This window comes from Montipora foliosa, chromosome 11 (assembly GCF_036669935.1).
Source record: "Montipora foliosa isolate CH-2021 chromosome 11, ASM3666993v2, whole genome shotgun sequence".
In the NCBI taxonomy this organism is placed as follows: domain Eukaryota; kingdom Metazoa; phylum Cnidaria; class Anthozoa; order Scleractinia; family Acroporidae; genus Montipora; species Montipora foliosa.
The window spans coordinates 3,846,288-3,866,590 of NC_090879.1; the positions used below are offsets into that span (position 1 = coordinate 3,846,288).

At 38.0% G+C, this 20,303-nt stretch overlaps 1 protein-coding gene across 2 annotated transcripts in view; it reads left to right on the forward strand.

The window, feature by feature from the left end:
- LOC137976345 (mediator of RNA polymerase II transcription subunit 13-like) overlaps window positions 1–20,303 on the forward strand; it is a 50,240-nt gene that overhangs the window by 12,116 nt on the left and 17,821 nt on the right. The window contains exons 2-10 of one of the 2 annotated variants that reach the window (XM_068823681.1): window positions 3,970–4,225; window positions 5,854–5,938; window positions 7,304–7,384; window positions 8,901–9,046; window positions 9,125–9,379; window positions 13,160–13,382; window positions 14,528–14,680; window positions 15,285–16,022; window positions 19,098–20,010. In XM_068823681.1, the coding sequence (XP_068679782.1) occupies window positions 3,970–4,225; window positions 5,854–5,938; window positions 7,304–7,384; window positions 8,901–9,046; window positions 9,125–9,379; window positions 13,160–13,382; window positions 14,528–14,680; window positions 15,285–16,022; window positions 19,098–20,010 (2,850 nt within the window). The remainder of the gene's footprint in view (window positions 1–3,969; window positions 4,226–5,853; window positions 5,939–7,303; window positions 7,385–8,900; window positions 9,047–9,124; window positions 9,380–13,159; window positions 13,383–14,527; window positions 14,681–15,284; window positions 16,023–19,097; window positions 20,011–20,303) is intronic. The other variant, XM_068823682.1, reaches the window with a different exon arrangement.

Here is a 20,303-nt window from a genome sequence, read left to right on the forward strand (position 1 = left end):
GATGTTAGCTGTGGATGTCAATAGGACACAAAAGTGTATAAAAATCAACAGTTATGTGATATTATCCTTTACAAAATAACTAATGACTTTTCAATTTACAGTACTGTCATTTTTTATATTGATGTGTTTGACAAACGTTCCTGAAATACCTTTTATAGATGCGAGTATCACATCATGTACATGCACCCTTTTCTCTAGTTTTAAAATAGTTCTACCTTTCAAGAATAGTTGATTGCTTTTATGTGATACGTAATTAACTGTATTGTGCATGTTTTACTTGATAACAACATCCTTTTCATTTCTGAGCATATTTAGATTCCAACTATTTATATTTTGAAATAATTATTAGTCAACTATAATTCTGTAGTACATGAATATTTTAACTATCAAGAGTACTTACGGTAGTTTTGTTCAGTTGATGTAACAATACATGTATATTATTCTTGTTAGAATTTTGTTGTTCCCATGAAATGAATGATCACTGCGGCTCAGCGTTAATTCTTAACCAATACAACCTTTGAGGAATTTTTTTAAGCTTGGGCATAATGTTTTTTTTCTAAAGTTGATATTGCTGAGTAGAATCTTTAAGCGCCTTTGAGGCTTATTATTATTATCTTGGTATAATATTATTTTGTCATGCGTACGAAGTATACTTGTACATCAGGTGATCTTATGCTGTTCAATGAATGTTGATACTAAGGAATGCATTTCTTTCTGGAGACAACCAATGAAGAACGTTTTCAGTGAAGGTGATGTCCAGTTCCCTGTGTTTGTGGATGTTGGGAATAATGATAATTATTGTCCACTCAACTATACGTAAGGGGGGGGGGGGGGGGTCCAAATTTGGACAAAATCCCAGTCCAAGTGGTCATGCTAGGGACAAGGTTTGTCCTGACATGCAGCCACCCTGGTCGAACAAAAAAAATGTCCACACTTGTTAAGTGGGAGGCCTGTGGCAGACCACTTCATAAGTTGCCCGGCCTCTCATTTTCATTGTCTTTTTTTTTTTTAATTTTTAAAAACTTTTTCAAATGGCTCAAGTCTTTTGCATTGTCTGTAGCCGTTAGCAACCAAAACATGGTAGCCTGCTATTTGATTGACAGGAAAATCCTTGTGTTTCATGATTTAACTTCAGACATGAAAGTATTACTTTTGTGCTGTAGCACGATTGGAATCATGTGCAAGGTCTTATGAAGTAAAATCACTTGACGTCAAGTCAAGATTCATGTGGGAAGGCACAGTCGCTTTTGGAGGAATTTTAAGAAAATCTTTCAAGATTCCATTCAAATGTCTGTAGTTCCACAGGGATATAACTGCTCTTCTCTGCAAGTCAAAGTATTAATAAAGAATCGAAATAGCCGCAGGTGATGGTCATGTGTGACACGGTTCAAGCAAATGGGAACAATTTGAAAAACAAAATTTCTTGGAACATTGACCAGATTTACATATGATACACTACTCATTGAACCCAATTTGTGTAATAGTACTCTGATATTTCTTGGTGACCAATCAAAGCTAAAACTGCAACCTACGAGTTTTTAGAAGTTTTTTGAGACCAATGTATTTAATACTTAACAGTATATTTAATGTTTGAAATATTCACGTGCACATGTATTTTCAGTGAATCACAGAGAGGAAATCACTGGAGCATGGAAATAATGCGACATATTTTACGAGGCACAGTATTTAATTTAAAGTGGTACTATGATCAAATTTTTACCCCTTGATTTTTTGAGTGTATCACATAGAATTCCATGAAAAAACAAAAACGCCATTTACCGTTTGCAAATATCGTCATTAGTTCCGGAGATATTTACGTTTGAAAAATGGGTAAAATATGCAAATGATCTGACTGATGACGTCATAAACTCAACCCAATATTATATTGAGTATATAAATTGAGCTACCTTGGCCAATTTGCAGCGCAGACCATTGAAACTTGGTAGGCTAATAGTTATACGGGAAACACACCTATGGCTATAAAAAATTCTGTTCCCATGGCAACTCACTCTTTTTCAGTCCCCACCCACTTGATTTCAATATGTTAGTGATTTTCAGCTTGAAAAAGGTTAAACAAGGCCACAAACTCGAGCTAACATATTTATATGCTTGCTGGATCATGCATATGAAGGGCTGTTAGCAAATATCAAAATGGAACGTCAAAGGTGGCCAGAAAAGCTTTTAATATGGGGGAGGTCTGGAACCCAGTATGATGCCATGGTAACAGAACTGTTACGCTCATATTGTGGAGAACATTTAGTAGAATCTTCCTGCAAAAAATCAAAAATTTCTGATACAAATTGGCTGAGATATCTCTTTTCATCATATTTGAATAAAATTTGGTTGAGTGTATGACATCATCACTTGGCTAATTTGCATATTTTAAAAACTCGAATATCTCTGGAACGAAAAGAGATATTTGAAAAAAGTAAACAGCATTTTTCTTCTCACGCAGACTACTTGTTTATGTTTCAAAATGGCTTAGATAGGCAAGATGCGATTTTCGTCATAGTACCACTTTAAGCAAATTGGAACAAAGCACTTTTCTGCCACAATGATTATACGTTGATTTTGTCTACTATAGTCCACTTAATATGAAAATTTGTTCTTTTACATTAAACAGTGTTTAAAATCTAAAGAGACATTGTTGTTATTTAATCAATAAATCTCAACAGAGTTTTCATTGTAGCGATCTTGACTTGATCAGGGAAGGATACATCTTCGACATTGTAATTTGAGCAAAGTAAAAATTGGCGTCTAGATGGTTTCCACAGTGACATCATCAATTTACAAAATGAAAATCGCGAGGTCTTCTGAATTTTTATCTGAACGAGAGTTGCAGACGAGCTACATGTACCGGTAGAAATAAATCTTATTTCCAGTTCTGTAACATCTTTGTTTTGAAAATACAGCATTTTGGATTTCCGAATTGTCACCTTGCGTAACACCATGATACAGTACAGAGCTAGTTGAAAAACATGTTTCTTCCTATGATTCTCAGAAGTTCGAACGTTTCAAGTACATAATGATATGTCTTCATACACATGTATTTTATCTCATGAGCGAAAGTAAGCGCTTTCGTGGCAAAGTGACTCCAGGTGTTTTTGTTGATTACTGGCTGCCATTTTGGTGGGCCAAGGACGGTCCGCCAACATGGCGGCATCGTGTGAAACGCTTAGGCAAATTAATAACTCAGAAACGATGTACTGCACAGACCTGAGAATTGGAGAGGTGGTTTATATATTTGTCTTTACAACATTTCAAGTTGTTGGCTTCTTTTATTGAACGGTTTCAAATTTGTTTTTTTGTTTCGTGACATTGAAAACGAGCAAAACATGCGTGCACTGCCCAATGCTGTGTTGACAATAATTATTGTTCCTTTTGTCTTTTTGTTCTATTCTAATGTTTTTGCTTTCTTTTTTTGTCATTGTAGTCGAACAAAATACATTTGTACAAATCCTGAAATGTTTCAGCTTTTGTTTGTGTTAACATTGCAGTGTATTTAATTTAATCAATGTAAATGAGTTTCGCGAAACACCTCTTGCGAATTTTGAAATCCAAACTACATGAATATGGGTGGGTGTGTTTACATTTTGGGCGTAGCATTGACCGTAAGATGCCGTGAAACGTAAGGTGCAAATGAAAACAAATCAAAATGAAACTTAGCCATTATGCTCCACGGCCATAATTTATATTAAAAGGCCACCTTCGCATTTGGCTTTCTGGAGTGAAAATATAATTTATTTTGCGTCGTAACAGAAGACCCTAGTCAGCCTGTGCGGTCAGACTGATTGTTTGCCAGTCAAAACCTCAAATTTACCGGACAAATGACCAGTGCTTATTTGCAGGCTTGCATGAGAGTTGGAGATCATCACCACTTTCCCAACCTCCAACTCTCGTGTATTTCAATTTCTGCAGTTGAAATACAGTACAGTTAGTAGTAATTATTACCTCTATTCTATTATTCAGACTGATTTATGTGGCTTGAAGTGGAGGAAGTATGTTTTTAGCCAAGCATGTGGAGGCAACCCCATCGAGGATCCTGTGTTAAAGTCATTTTCATTGGTCCTCAATCATGACATCTTGTGTGCATGGCGGAGGAGCCCATTGACAGGTTGTCAATCAAATCGTGATACAAACAGCATCAACAGTGCAAAGGAGTTGTGGATATTCTGGTTTGGTGATGATCCTAATTTACAAGGGATTGTTTCTGCAGAACTGAAAGGTAAACCATGAGATAATTCACCTCAAGCCGACATGTATTTCTTTCAGAGGTTTTCAAAAAACGTTAGGGTCCGAAAAGCCATGATGGCACTTTTTTGAATGTATGATGCGTTTTAAAAAAGCCACTTTTGCAATATACTTTGAAAAATGGAAAAAAAAAGCATCATAATTGCAGAGTGTCGTGTTTTGAACTTTTTGAGGTACTAAACGATTAGTTGCGTCTCAAATAATTAAAATACATGTACCATTAAGAACTGCATTACATGGTGGTGCCTGAAATATCCAAAAACTTCCACTATTGAAGCCCAAATTTGGAGTATTTTGGGCGGCGACTTCTTTGTCCACGTTTGTGTCAAGGGCGGTGATCAATGATTGAGCACATGCGTTTTGAGGCAGCAGTCCAGTAGTTGATGTAAGCTGCCTGATTTACTAACTACGTTTGAAACATTACAAAGTGACATCTGGAAAGGTCTTTTCAGTCAAGACAGATGGAATACAATGCACGCAGCTGTACAGAATGCAAAAGAGCCTTATAGGTGGCTATGTCAGGCCATTTTAACATATTTTCAAAACCCAAAACATGTCTTGCCAAGGCTGCTACCTAAGAAAATTTTAAAGGGGCCCTCAGAGCTAAACGCTGAGAACTTAGGAGCCCAACATACAGTACGTGTATGAAGTGAAAGGTGTTGCTGTGAAAAATTAAGGCGCCCAGAGCTATTCTTTGGGAGCCCCAGGCTACCGGGCTCCTGTTAGGCAACAGCCTTGCTTGCCATCAAATGAATTTCAAAAATTTAAAGTATGGATAGAAAATGACTGATTGTTGAGAGCTTGTTTAATTAAGTGGATATGTCATTTTGTTTCTTAGGTTAAATTGCAACCTAACTAGGTCATTTTGTTTCAACCTGGATCAAGTTGTTTCAACCTAGATCAAGTTGGGGCAGGTACAAAACCCAGGTCACAGGTCATTGTTTTACCTTTAGAGATCATAGTATCCTAAACATTCATTAAAGCTAACCTTAAGCCTAAAAAGGCTTTAAAACAAGTTTTTAGGTCTAATGTTAGCATTATTTTGTAAACAGTTCGGGTTGTTTCTTTATTGATAAAACAATGACCTGTGTTTTGTACCTGCCCCAAACTGATCTAGGATGAAACAACTTGGTCTAGGTAGACACAAGTTGACCCACGTTGAAACAAAATGACCTAATTTGGTTGCAATTTAACCTAAGGAACAAAATGACCTGCAACAGATATCCCGTGGGTCATGTACTCTCTCTGCATAAAAAGCCAAACTTTAATGATATTAGTGTTGTGTTCAAATACACTAATTTGTGCTCCAGGATGCAGGAAATGCATTTCAAATTTTCCCGGGGGAGGATACTCCTGGACACTGCTACAAGCTCATGCCCTTAGAAAGTGTTCCTTTTGTGTGTGATGTCCGTTCTCCGCCTACTCCTCAAGTTTTTCTGCCTACCAAAATTGTTATTGAAAACCCTGCTTTTAATTGCATTCAAGTTGCATTCTAGTGCGTAAAAAGCTTTGCTGCTTTTGTGAAATTCATGCCTGGTGCCAATATCGAAGATCAATACATGTAATTATGTGGTGTTCTTCTCTTATTGTTTGACTTTTTAGAATCATGCCATGGGTGCTGGGAGGATGGTTTGCCTCATGAACCAAGGTCACTGCTGTTTAAAGCTTTGCATAATTTACTAGAAAGGTAATTTTTATCTGTGCCTTCTTATACACATGGTGAACTCTGCTATGATTTTGATGAAGTGCGTAAATGTCATTTTGAGACTTGTGATTTTTTTTTTCGTGTTTGTTGTACCTGAAACAATGTCTCAAAAATGCAAGATTAGTTTTGCAAGAAAACAATCTCTTGCAAAGAAAGAAACCGGTATTTTGCCCCCAAAACAGATTGACTTGTACACGGGTATCTACATGTAAGAAAACTACACTTTTGTCCTCACAAATTAGGGGGTCAACTTATACATGGGAAATTATCATTATTATTATTATTATTATTATTATTATTATTATTATTATTATTATTATTATTATTATTCATGTATTTCCCATCCTTGGACGGAAGATATCAAAGTGCTTTAACAAGGCGTGTTGTTTGTCTGAAATCATTTTATTTGTTGAGCTTAAACTCTGAGCACTGTTTCACAGAATCAAGGCAGAAGCTTAACCCATTCCCCACCTCAAGTTCCCCCTATCAGCAAATAAAATCGTCTGATGTTAGGCAGAGTAAAATCTATAAGTCATACTCCAAGGTAGGGTAGGGTAGGGTTTAACAGGACATTTTAATGGACCTAGGTGCCCCAGGATGCCCCCGGTTGATGATTGAAATCATCTGGCGTTAGACAGAGTAAAATCTGTCAAGTCTCACTCCCAGGAGACAATATAGCGACCTTTAGATTCTAGGACGAAGACGAGAACGAGTATGAGATTTGACTGCCCATTTTTAGGGAAAATATTTCGAAAATATATAACGTGGGTGATTAATCTTGCTCTATGTTAGCAGTGTAGGTTGCTCAGTTATTCTTATTGCTGGTAGGTTACTGAGCCTTTTTGCTGATCGAAAAAAGCCAAAACTGCTACCGTGTTGTTGACTTGTTCTGACACGATGACATGTTTGCAAAACCTGGTACTAAAATGACAACGGTTTCGCGTTTTTCCCACGAAAATGATGCTGGTTTGCGTGCGCTCACTGTTGTTCTATGAAAAAGTCTCTTACTCCTTGTGGTTCTTGTCCTAGAATCTAAAGCTCTCTAGGGAATTTATGGTGGGGGCATAGTTTTCAACTTATTGACCACTCAGCAGGTGCCCTACAGTGTAGGACGGGCCCAATTGAAGAGTAATGTGGTCGGACATTAGACAGCATAAAATCTGTTATACTGTACATACTGTAAGTCTCACTCCTAGGAGTCAATGGGTGAACCCATTCATACCAAAAGTGCCGCCAATTGCTGAGTAAAATTGTCTTGATTTGAGAGTAATTAAAATCTACACTTCTCGCTCTCAGGTGGAGAAGGGCTAACATTATCTGCATAACTACATTGTATGCTTTTTGTAGGTGCCTGTTATCTCGGAAATTTGTTCGTTTGGGAAAGTGGTTTACAAAGCCATGTGAAGGTGGAGAGGATTTTAATTCAAGGTGAGGTGTTCTTTGCTGTTGAAAATTATAATTTGGCTAAAATATGAAATTTACGCTGCAAAGTTCAAATAGGGTCACACTGGCCAGCAGCATTTCTCTTGTGCTGCAGGGGCACCTTGAAACATTGCAGAGTCATATCGTGCTAAACGTTGTAGGCCATATTGTGGATCTTTGTTTTACATGCTTAGTTAATTAACCCTAAGCTACAATCTAAGACATAATTAGTTGGGACACTTGAGCCGCACTTCAATTTTAACTTACGAATAATGCCTGCTCCCTCTCCCCCCTCAATGTTTCCTTAGAAAAAATTTTTTCTAGCCTGAGCAACTAAGTATTTATACCGTTCCGACTTTTGTCAACATTGAGGGGGGAAAGAGCAAAAACTGTCCCAACAATTATGTCTTAGATTGTAGGATGCTGACATGCTCAGTTAATTAACCCTAAGCTAGGATGCTGACATGCTTAGTTAATTAACCCTAGCTAGGATGCTGACATGCTTAGTTAATTAACCCTAGCTAGGATGCTGACATGCTTAGTTAATTAACCCTAAGCTAGGATGCTGACATGCTTAGTTAATTAACCCTAGCTAGGATGCTGACATGCTTAGTTAATTAACCCTAAGCTAGAATGCTGACATGCTTAGTTAATTAACCCTTAGCTAGGATGCTGACATGCTTAGTTAATTAACCCTAGCGAGGATGCCCCCAGTTGACAAGTAAAATCGTCTGGCGTTAGACAGAGTAAAATCTGTTAAGTCTCGCTCCCAGGGGCTATCAATAAATTTGAATGGTTATAATTATTAAAAGTAGGTGGCCATAAAAGGGAGCTTGGCTCACTTGACTGAGGATCGATTTAGCGTTTTCAGCATGGACGCGGTGTTGTTTCATCAGATTAGGTGCAAGACTGGCATCTATTCAGTTAAATTGTTCCATGCCTTCCACACCATTCACACGAATGATCGAGCTTGAGCAGTTTTGGCGTGATTTCTCTTGTTTAATCCTTGTAAAATAATTTTTATGTCATCAGTTCCACTCAAAACGGGGGAAGAATGTTCGATCATAATTTAACAAAATGTAAGACTTTTCATCTTGACCGGTGGTAAAATGAGATGAGATGAAAGTAGCTAGCTGAAGATGGCTTCGTAGCTGGTGGTTTTGGCCAACTACCAGCCCTTGTTGACAGCCCTGCACTCTCAGTAGTCAGTGGGTTGAATAACTGAAGTTATACCTTAGTGAATTATAGTTGTACGTGTGGGTCCTTAATTAGACTCTTGTTGACAAGTTTGAGTGACACTTCCACATTCCTAGCAAAGTCAAGTGGTTTTTATGTCCTCAGTGGGATAATGTAACTATTCAGATAGTTCATTTGAATACTCAGCATAGAGGTCATGTTATTTAATATGATTTCTGTGTCATACATGTGAGTGACACTGATTTGCACATGTGGCGATCTTAATTCTCCAAAATAATAATGATGTATGCTGCTTTTGATGACTTAAATTCTTTTGTCCTTTCAGTGATCATTTGTCCTTCTCCTTCTCATTCTTTGTCCATGGTGAAAGTACAGTTTGCACTGCTGTTGAAATCCAACATCAACAAAGTGTGCGTCATCTTACTCTTGAGGATGTTGCAGTTGCTGCAAGCAAACAGGATGGACTTCCAGGTAACAACAAGGAAATCTGACTGTCTATAAAATTTGCATTCCACTCGTCTTAACAGTGCAACAATCAATAATTTTCAGTGTTGCTGGTGCCGTATGGTCTGTCTGGATTTCTTACTGGTCAATCAAGTCACTTTGATGATGCAGTGTCAGTCAAACTGATTGAAGAATGGAGAAAGTTTTATCCACTTGACTTCGGCACTGATTGGAGTGAAGCTGCAGGTCAGTGCTCCGATAAAGGGATCCCTGTGGCAGCCATGGTTGTTTTGGGGGAAACTCAGATGTGGTATCCATCCATGTACATAGTGGTACCGCAAACAGGGTGTGGAAAAGCTGGTAAGTGTTATGTCAAACGTGCAATAGTTAAGGGCAAGTTAAGTTAAGTTAAGTAACAATGAGGAGGAAGCATAATTTGCTAGTGTTCTTGTTGCTTAGTGTGCTGTTATACTGGTGTTGTGGAAACGTTGAATTGTGTACATTTATGCACATTATTCTGATAGTGTTGCGTGCATCATGTGCATGTCCTGCAGACCTTATCACTCATTGATGTCCTAGTTTCTTTTAGTTGGCATTTCAGTCGCCAGGGTTCTCTCCTTCCTTTTTCAAATTTTGTCTGTTAAAAGTAATAATTTCATATTAAACAGTCCTCTACCTGTAACCTTACACTGTACATGTACATGTACCCTTTCCTTGAAACATTCACAAAAAAATTTAAGGTTTGAAAATACTGTATCTGCATGATGAAGTAGAATGGCCATTCGGGAAATTTAGATTTATCACTATTCAAACACCCTGCAGCCATTAATTTTATTTTTGTAATCTTTTTTATACCTACATGTAGCGGGAATATTGTTCATTGTATTTGCTTGTGTTGAGTTATGCTCCATGCACGCAGGAAGGTGAAAAAAGAACATTAATGAAAAACTGTAAAAGTTTCTTTTTTAATTAATTCTCTTCTGCCTTTCCATTGGTGTGTCATATATCTTGGTATGGCCACATCTGATTGCTTGGAACTAAATGTTCAGTGCTTGAAATTAAAAAAAAAAAAAAATTGAAGTAGCTTTGGTGTCTAACTGCTGAGAAAGATAAGTTGCCAATAAGATTTAATCTTCCATGAAATGATATATGAAATGGATCATAGTTGAAACTGTGGATATGAAATTAAGTGAAGCAATGATCCTCGCAGTTATGAACGCAATTTTTGCATAAAGAAGCCTGAAAATTTCAGGACTTTAACGGGGTTTGAACCCGTGACCTCACTATACCAGTGCAACGCTCTAACGAACTGAGCTATAAAGCCACTGACGTTGGGAGCTGGTCATTTGTGGGTTCTAATGTTCCCGTGAGGAATGAATAAAGGATGAAATGATATATGAAATGGATCATTTAATTATGAACTGTGGATATGAAATCAAGTGAAGCTATGATCCTTGCAGTTATGAATGCAATTTTTGAAATTGCGTAAAGAAGCCTGAAAAATTCAGGACTTCAACGTCCAACATCATTGGCTTCACAGCTCAGTTAGTTAGAGCGTCGCACTGGTATCGTGAGGTCATGGGTTCAAAGCCCGTTGAAGTCCTGAATTTTTCAGGCTTCTTTACGCAACTGCAAAAATTGCATTCATAACTGCGAGGATCATAGCTTCACTTGAAGTAAATTCTAGTCACCAGAAAGTATAGGAACCCCAAAGGCAGGAAAACAAAATTATTCAAAACGTTCCATTAACGCTCACTGCAAGACAATCTTATCACATAAATTATGCTCAATGCACAAGCAAAAATATTAATTAATGTAAATATAGCAAATAAAAGTGCTGAAGTCGATGCTAGCTGTCATGTTGTACATGTACATGTGAGTGAAATGCTCTTGCAAATGAAAATCTTGTGGTTTATACAGGGCGTAAAATTAGGCCTAATACAGGCGCCAATGCGACTAAATTTTTCACTTTGGCGACCAAATCCTGAAAATTAGTCGCCAAATTGGCAACTAGAATTTGTAATCACCCCTTACCAAGAGATCTAGTGATTGCTGAAGATTTGTAAAGGTAAATCTGCAGCAAAGTTCCTCGTTAAGCTCATTTCCGAAACGCAGCACATGCACGATTTCAAACGTAAATCTATATTGTCACTAGACGACATCTTGGATTTAGATAACCATTCACGTTGTATATGACCCATTGTAGTGTCTTCTTTGTAGCTCGTGCGAATTTTGCGGGCTTATTTTTCATTGCGTTTGACAACATGATATGTCTGCCGCATGAGCTCATTTGAATTTAAAATGAGCGAGGAAATTAATCAAAGCGTGGAAAGTGATCGAAGTGATCTTTTTGATCAGGTAAACTATTGTTACAGCACTTCCTCGGTCGAAGATATTGTAGCGTTTGCTCATGGATTGACGGACGAAACATATACTGAACAAATCGAGTCCATTAGACGACGTCAATTCAAAAGGCAGCAAAGGCCAAATTTTTCACGATAGAGAACTATAGATCCATGTTCACACGATCTGCAAACGGTAAGAATCCAACATTTACCATCTGCCTTACAGCCCTTTGCACAACAATGCGAAATTGTCTGTATTTGTTGTGAATGGGAAATATTTTTCTATGTTTCTGTTAGATGTTTTTAAGGAGTAGAAGAAAAGGGAGCGAAATCAAAATTAAATTTTGCTGTTTGCATTTGCTGTAAATGTGGTTATAAATCTATTTAAAGTCTCAGATAGAAAGCTTCTTGCGACTTTAAAAAAATGAGGCCTCATACGAACTTCACTAACTCTTTTTTAAAACGATGTTTTTCCTCGGCTATAAAATTAGGATAGATAGATATCCTTCTTTAACGTTAATTTTACAATACGGTCGTTTTTGAAATGTACTTTAATTTTGATTACACTGTGATGGTTGCACGAACTTGTAATAATTATTGTCAGTAGACCATGCAGGCGGTCAAGTTCACGTTGTAGGCCTTCATTTGTTGCGTTCATGATATTAGAGCCTTCCTTCATACGGCATGACAAAGAACAATCATTTATTAGCAGCAAATGAAGCATGAGAGAGCGACTCTTTATTTGTGAGAAAACTTTCCCTCCATTTGTTGGAGAAATTATTGTTGACTTAGTTGTTACTTAATATCTATTTTCAACATTGTAATGGCAAGGTATTGAATGTGGATAAATATGTTTAAGTTAGTGAGTTTGTTCCATGAGCTAGAGCCCGGGTAATTTTTAATGTTTTTATGAATGTATGACAATGATTCATGAGCAATTTAATCTATCTAGTACAGTGACAGGGTAAAAATTGTTTTTTGTGTGTGTGTGTCATAATGGCCACCAACTTTTTGGAATTGGCTACCACTTTAAAATATTTAGGAGCCAAGTGGCTACCGGAAAAAAAAAATAATTAATTTTACGCCCTGTTTATGGCATTATAGAGGTTGTGTGTTTTTTGCAAAGCATTTGAAACTTCTCCATCCCCTAGGCTAAGCTAGTATGGTACTTAAGAGGCCGATGTTAGATAATTCAGATATTTGAATTATTTACAAGCTAAAACAACAAAGAGGTGCTATCCAGGAGCTTGCAAAGTACATGTACGTTGTTTCAATACCAGCAGTCTGACTGTCAAATGCTGCACCCGCGATTTACACAGACATTTTGATTTGATCCTCATTTTTTTGCAGCAAAGCAATTGTGGATGTTCCTTAACCTGAATCGCTTATTTATTTATTCACTTTTTTCCAGAAAATGAACTCACCAAGTTGGTGACTAAAGGAGAATTTTTAGTCACCAAGGTGGAAGTTCTAGTTGCATTGGCGACCGTATTGGTCACAATTTCGAGCCCTGATATTGCATCCTTGAAATGCGTGAACAGTTTGTTTTTTTGTAGACCACCACCATTTCCTTGGCTTCAATAAGATGTTTTTTATGATTGGTAAAGATTTGTCACATCTATTTTCATGAGTACTTTGACTAACCTGTGCACATAACTTCACTATTTTATTTTTTTACCTCTCCTTTTGTTGATGCACTTAACTTTGAAATAGGAAATAATAGTTTTTTTTTTCAATAAATTATTTTTTAATTTAACCTTAAACATGCTAACCCTTGACCTTTAACCACCTGCAGATGGGTCTTTATTGCCCAGATGTGATACTGCGACCAGTTCTGGTCCAACTTCATTAACCCCACCAGCGTCACCTCTTGATTCCAACAATGCAGATGTTGTTACAGGTACTGCAACCCTACCGCAGACGCCAAAGGTCATGTCATCTGCTGTAAATGACAAGAAGACGCTGACACACTCTCTTGTACAAGAGGTTTGGCAAGAGATCACCAAACCAGCAACAAAGTACGTTTAATGATAAAGTTTTACGAAGTAATTTTAGAATACATCTCTATGAATGGACATCAGATAAAAGTTAGAAAGATCTTGACAGTTTCACGTAGATGTTGTAGTTAAAATTTTTCTTTGGTTAGAAAATTTTCAGACTAGTTTGTTTTTTATTTTCTTATGTCTTATAGACATTATCATTATTAAAAAAAAAAAAAAAAAGGAAAAAGCAAGCAGGTTTGAAAAATTTTTAATGACAATATAATCCAGGCTTGAATGTGATTCAAACCATGACTGTGTGATTAGGATGCACTGCAGTGAATGTTACTCTGGTAATCTTTCTAACTTTTGAAATTTAAAAATAATGTCTTTAGAGTGTGCCTTTCTTTATTCAAATCCTGGTCAATTGTGTGGTGTCAAAATTTTGGCAAACCTTTGAATACGTAACCCATTGAGCCATCAGGCACCCTAGAATGCCCCCACTTTATGAGTAAAATTATTATTGTCTGGTGTTAGACAGAGTAATCAAATATATGTTACATATATGTACATGTCCCTGTAGTGAGTCTCACTCCCACAGGTCAGTGGGAACAAGAACTAGGCCCAGACGTACATACGTACATACACGTACATACATGTAGTATGTACATACACGTAGAGCACCAAATCATATTTGACATTTCAAATGAAAGTGAAAGTGTGATAATAATTACAGGCATGCAGTTGTAGGAATTTCTTTGCTTCAATTTTTTTGTTCTTGAAAACTTGAAGTTGAAACATACTGTACATGTATATAGATGATGTTATGTTTCTAGATCTGAGGTCAAGCAGGCCTGTATCCTTTGTCTTTGATGAAAATTTGGGTATCAGAATTACAGATTACTCATGTACGTCTGGGCCTAGATGTTCGAAGGGTGGATAAGTGCTATCCACTGGAGAAATCAATTGGTTTTGCTAGTGTTCATTCGCTGGATAGTGCTATCCACCTTTTGAACAACCAAGGCCTGGTGTATAAGGATTACAACTTCTCTTAACTCAACTACTGAGTTTTGTTTGGCTAAATAATATTCATTGTGAGTTCAATAATTGTTGATTTTGAACGCACTCATTCTTGACTGCTTTCTTACAAGAGAATGTTTAGTGTTTTTTTATGTTACATCTAGTAAAAGTACCTCACAGAATTCCATGTCAAGACTGCCTACTTCATTTATCAAGACTGAAAATTCAAGTGAGGTGACGTCAGTTGGGCAGTGGGACTTTGAAGATCCTTTCAAGCGCACTTCTTGTTCTTGTACATCAAGTAGTAACATAAGCAGGTAATAAAGGAGCTGGATCTGAAAGGTTATACATGTAGCAGCAAACAAATTAATGCTGTACTTTAAAGTGGACTCTTGTGAAGTATGTTTGGAAAAAAATAAGTGGTTTGTTAATATTGGAAGTTTGCATGTTCAGATACTTGTTGAAGGGGACCAAACAGTGCAAGAACTTGTCTATTTGTACACGGGTTTTCAAGAGCACTCTTATTCATATTCCTGAAATCCTAGAATTTGAGGAGGTGGGTATAAAACACAGTTCACATTCCACAGGTCAAGACAAGAAGTCCTTGCTCCAGTAATGAAGCCAAACGTTTCCTCTAGACCTGAAAAAAAAAAACAGTAGAATGATTTGGGCCAGCAGACACGTTTGGTGTTGTTTATTTGTCTGTAGCACAGTGACATGTATACTTACATGTACCTGTGTTGTAGACCCTCTGAATTTTAGGACACCAAAAATGTGTGAACCCTGATTGTTACCGACAATAGACCTGTAACCTTCAGTAATTAAGTTCCCCATGCATGAGATGCATCCATTAAGACAAAGAGTCTTGAGTACAATACTATTATAACTCCATTTAATTTGCTTGGTTTGCCCCTTTCTTAGACCCAAGGCACCAACACAAGTCCGGCCATCATTTGGCATAACAAGACCAATTCCATCTCCAAGTTATCCCACACCATCACCACAGCAACAACAACAACAACAACAACAACAACAACAAACATCACAGCAAACGCAAAGCAGTGCAAAGTTAAAGAGAGAGAAGAAAAAGCCTTTAGTGCCGTTTCATCATCGGCTTAGTGTGGACAAAGACAGGCCAGAGGCTGTCAAAAGCCATGTAGGTGCCATGACGAAGGGATTACCAACGGCAAATTCACTGACAAGTATCACTCAAAAGCGACACCCTGATGTTGCTCTTGGTCACAATACAAGGAAATACTCACTTCAAGGTACAGCAACGCCTTTCGAGAGTATTTCTTCAGCTCCTTGTCACAAAATTCACATGACAAATATTAAGTCAGAGGCGAAAGTGCCACAGCCATCTGCCTCACTTCTGAAAGTTGAATGCTTGGGAACTCGGTCTCGCTGCAGTGCCAGTGGACAAGAACATGTTTCAGTTAAAACTGAGGAATCTTGTACAGTGGATTTTTTAGGCAAAAAAGACTGTGATAAAGGGGATGAGCTGGAACGCTGTTGTTACCACTTACCAGAAGAGAGTGCTTTTGGTGTACCGGTGCTCCCTTCAGACCCTTTAGACTGCAGGACAGTCAGTGATCTTGCAACACCAACAGATGTTTTGTTACCTTCGCCATTAGAGCCACCACTTTCAGTTTGGGAATGGTAAGTTATTCCTGAAGTGTGTACTCCTTTACCCTTTAAAGGGCATGTGTCGCAAAATTATGCCAAAAATCCAGTGACTCAAGAAGTGGCAACCAAATCAAGTAAAAACATAAAAATCACTTCATGTACTTAAAACATGAATAAAAAATCAAATACAAAAGGAGGCAGGGATGGGCAAAATTGAAGAAGGTTAAAGTGGATTGAAATTGGGGTTTCTGAAAACAGTAACTGTTCGGTCTAACAGTTTTTCAAAGTTTATCTCTTTTTGTTTGAAGTTACTACCGAAATCACTTAACTGTTTGCACCCCGAAAGAAACGATAGATCACTTTTGAATTGTCAAATGACAAGTTGAAATGTCCTGCAGTCGATGCTCTACAAGGACCGACAAGAACAAACGAGAAGAGATATCAAATGTTTTCATTTAATTTATTTGCAACATTGCTGTATTTGAAATCGTCTTGATTACTAAATAAAAATACCGCAGTTATTCGGTTATAAGACGCACCCCAAACTTAGCAATCAGAATCCAACGCCATTTCAGAGTTGATAATACGCTTCGCTTGATTGGCAATTGCGAAATTCCTGCACAAATTTCCACGTGGATTGGATTGCATAACACAGGAAAAAAATCAGCTGAAGTCTGGAAAAAACTGGTTAACTGGATAAAAACAAGTTAAGGCCTGGCAGCAAAGCTTGTTTATCACTATTTGCTCTCAGGGAACATTTTGAAAGGTGGTGGCGGATCTGCGAGGGGAAAGCTATTGAAGTGGCACTTTTGGTTCTTTTGCACTCTAAATTCACTTTGTCAACCTCTGAAAGTCAAGAAGTGTCTCAGACTCACAAAAAGGTCTCCTTCTTTTACAATTTGACTTGGTTCTTTCTGAGCTTTGGCATGTAATTTGTACATGAGATGAGCATTCTGTTTTTCTTTGGGTTTCATAATGTGAACTTGGACAAGCAAGATACAGAGGACATTTTACGAAGCCGTGCTTCGGTCCTAATGCAAATTGTAATGGTGGACAGTTTGTTCCAGCCTGAGAAAAAATGCTCTTGCTTCTCGTGTGCTGAGAAATTTTTCGTTGAAATTTTTGCCAAAGCAACTACCACAAATGAGCATTCTCAAATCACATTCACTTCTACCTAACCACCTACCACCTGTGGGTTACAGCTGCAACTTTTAAAAACAGCAGATTTTAGGAGCGTGACGCTCAAGGCCGTTGTGCTTTTCCCCCTCTCTTGTAGGTGAGAAATTAACCACATTTTTTTAATTTGCTGGTTGCAACATTGTGTATGTGAAATGTTGTTGATTACATTGTGATGAATGAAGTACAAGCCTTCTGAAGAACATTGTTGTGCATTTTTTGTCCCCAAAGTGAACAACCGAATCCGTTTATTCTAAAGTTAAGCGACCGATTCCACTAATCTATACAGTAAATGTTACCTAATGTGTAACAATTATATCTGCAAAATGTGAGTGGCTAGCACTTTTTACGAGCGGAGATATGACGTGAAGTGTTTGTTGAAGATACTGGTTTTCCCAATGTACATCATGATTGTGCTACTCATCTGAAAGATCTCCCCCTCTGCTCAACCATCATTGACCTCATATAATTTCCAAACAGTGGAATCATCTCAAGCTGTGGCAGGTTTGTTTATTTTCCCATGGCCTCGTTCACATCAAGAAGGACACGTTCCAAATCGGGGTGCTCCAAATGGTCATGTGAACAAGTTGAAAATTCAAATGTGATCGATCCTGTTTTTTTCAGGGTGCACACAGTTTACTGATTTTAGTTGTAAATTATGTATGTTTTTTTGGGCATGAAAGGTTGAAGTGTGTTGTTTGTAAGTAATTTCTGGCTTAACCTTAAGTTGCTTATTGAGAAAGGATGAGTAATGTGTAAAACTACACAAAAAGAACAGCACTGCTGTGACACTGCCCCTAAAATTGCATTAGGTTATAAATAAATAAATAAATAAATAAATAAATATCTTTATCCCATGGGCCATACAGTCCCATACATGCTTTCATCTAAAACTATCGGGAAAACACCCGTATGAAGGCTGTACACATTCACGCCAGCTGGGCCAGAAAAAACCTCACGGCCCTGCTAGGAGCACATATTTGTACTGCTTTGTGCAATGCAATTTTAGAGGATTTTGTGGCTTTTTAACATCCAAGTTATTTACAGCCAGAAAAGCAAATGCAAACAACATATTACATGTAGATAAATTTTCTGTGCAAGTTTTTGTTACTTGTTTTGTCCAAACTTCCTATTCTGAGTGCTCATGAATTGTGTGACAAGCCCATAATTTATGATAAAATGCTTATTGACTGAGTTTAGGTCGGGCCGGACAGGAAAATATTTGGTCCTCCGTCATGGAGCACAGAGTGAGTGGAGTGAGGTCTGTGCACCATGACCTGGAGCCAAATATTTTCTCGTCCGGCCCTCCCACTCAGTCAGTTCAGTTTCACAGTTTAACTTGGGACAGCGTATAGTAATATCACCATATAAGGTAGATACTTAGCACTTCACATTACACTCTAATCAGTTAAGTCTGTTCAAATATAAGTGCTACACGGCCAACGTTTGCAAAAACGTAATCCTTACTTGTACTTGTACATGTTAATAGGCCTTTTGCAACTAACGATCACATTATTCTCCCACTGGGACATTAAAACAAAGAGATCTGAACCAGTCAACCTTGACTTGCCTTTGTTTTAATGTCCCAGTGGGGGAATAATAATGAGCTTGCCCTCCAGCATGGCGGATTTTGTACCATGTGATTGTTAGTTGCAAAAGGCCTATTGCCGTGACTTTAAGATCTTCAGTTCCCACGGCCTGCTCCCGTCTGACCTTGTAGCTCAGTCGGTAGAGCAGCGGTGATCTAACCCGAAGGTCGTGGTTCAATTCCCACCCTGGTCAGAGTTTTTCTCTGTCCTTGTGTGGGCCCATTTCCATCAGTAGGGCTAACGCTCACATGGTTCATATGGGGTAGATACTTAGCATGATTTTAACAAGCACTTTACATCAGTGATTTTGGACTTATTGGGTGTTTTCATTGGCTCCCTCTAGTGGCAAAAGACCCTCTACTGATGCTGGGTTTGAAAGTGTGTTTTCACCTGCCAAGAGAAGGCGAGAATCTTCAACAGGAAGGTCAAGGTCAGATAGCTCTGGAGGGGGGCGGCCCAAGGGGCGAAGAAACAGTTCTCAGCCATCTCCTGCTACCACACCCCTTTCAGATCCATTTACTCCACAGCCTGATGAACAGGAAATTGAAAAGATTCAACCACCAATAGAATCGCCAACACAGGGACGGGTCACTAATAGCAAACTTCACCGTAGAGGCAGCAATGCCACCGCTGAAAGTCCATCGCATGTGCAAACCCAAGATCCTAGTAGTAAACAGCCTGCACGAGTCAAAAACCGCCGCCCAAGTTCTCGCAAAAAGCAGCAAGAAGCTAATGGGACATTAAGGACATTAAGTAAAGGGTCAGGAGAAATAAAGTCACAACATTGTAAGACAGACAAAGGATTGTATCCAAGTTTTTCTTCGTCGGATGATGAGCATGAACCAACTCCTTGGTCATCAAATCTTATGACAGAGCAGGACCTTGCTGTTACTGTTAATGATCTCGATAAGTTGTTTGATAGTGATGAGGAAGAGGATGAGTTGGGGCAGGGAAAGTCCATGAAAATGGATTTTGTGTCTCATGTTAATACATTTGATTCTATCACAAACATTAATACTCATCACACCATTACAAATCCTGGTGTGGTAGCGCAACAAGATTTGGCTCGGATGTTTCCTACACCTCCATCCTTAGAACCAGTGTCACACTCTCCACCGTGTTCTGTTGGTACTGACTACATCAGCCCTGGAAGTGTCAAGACTGCAGTTCACAATGCATTGCTTTCCCCAGAATCACATCATTTAATGAGCTACAGTGCAATGGACATTGAACAGGACAAACAACTAAGTCCAGTGGTTAGTGCTTTTTTATTGTTTCAATTCATGTAGGTCTCAATTTTAAAAAAAATCCATGTACTGGCAAAAGTGTAGTATTCATAATTGTGGGTTTTTGTGCTGTATTGTGTTGACAGCTGTTTAACAAAACAATATATGAGCCCACATCTGTCTAAAGCTGTGTTTTAGCAAAAGTAGCAGCAACTGCTAACCCTTTTATTTTGTAAGAGCAAACTATAAGGTAAAAACTAGTTGTAAATTAATTTTGTGACTCCAGTTATTTTTAGTTGCAAATGGAAAAAATTCAGTTGCAG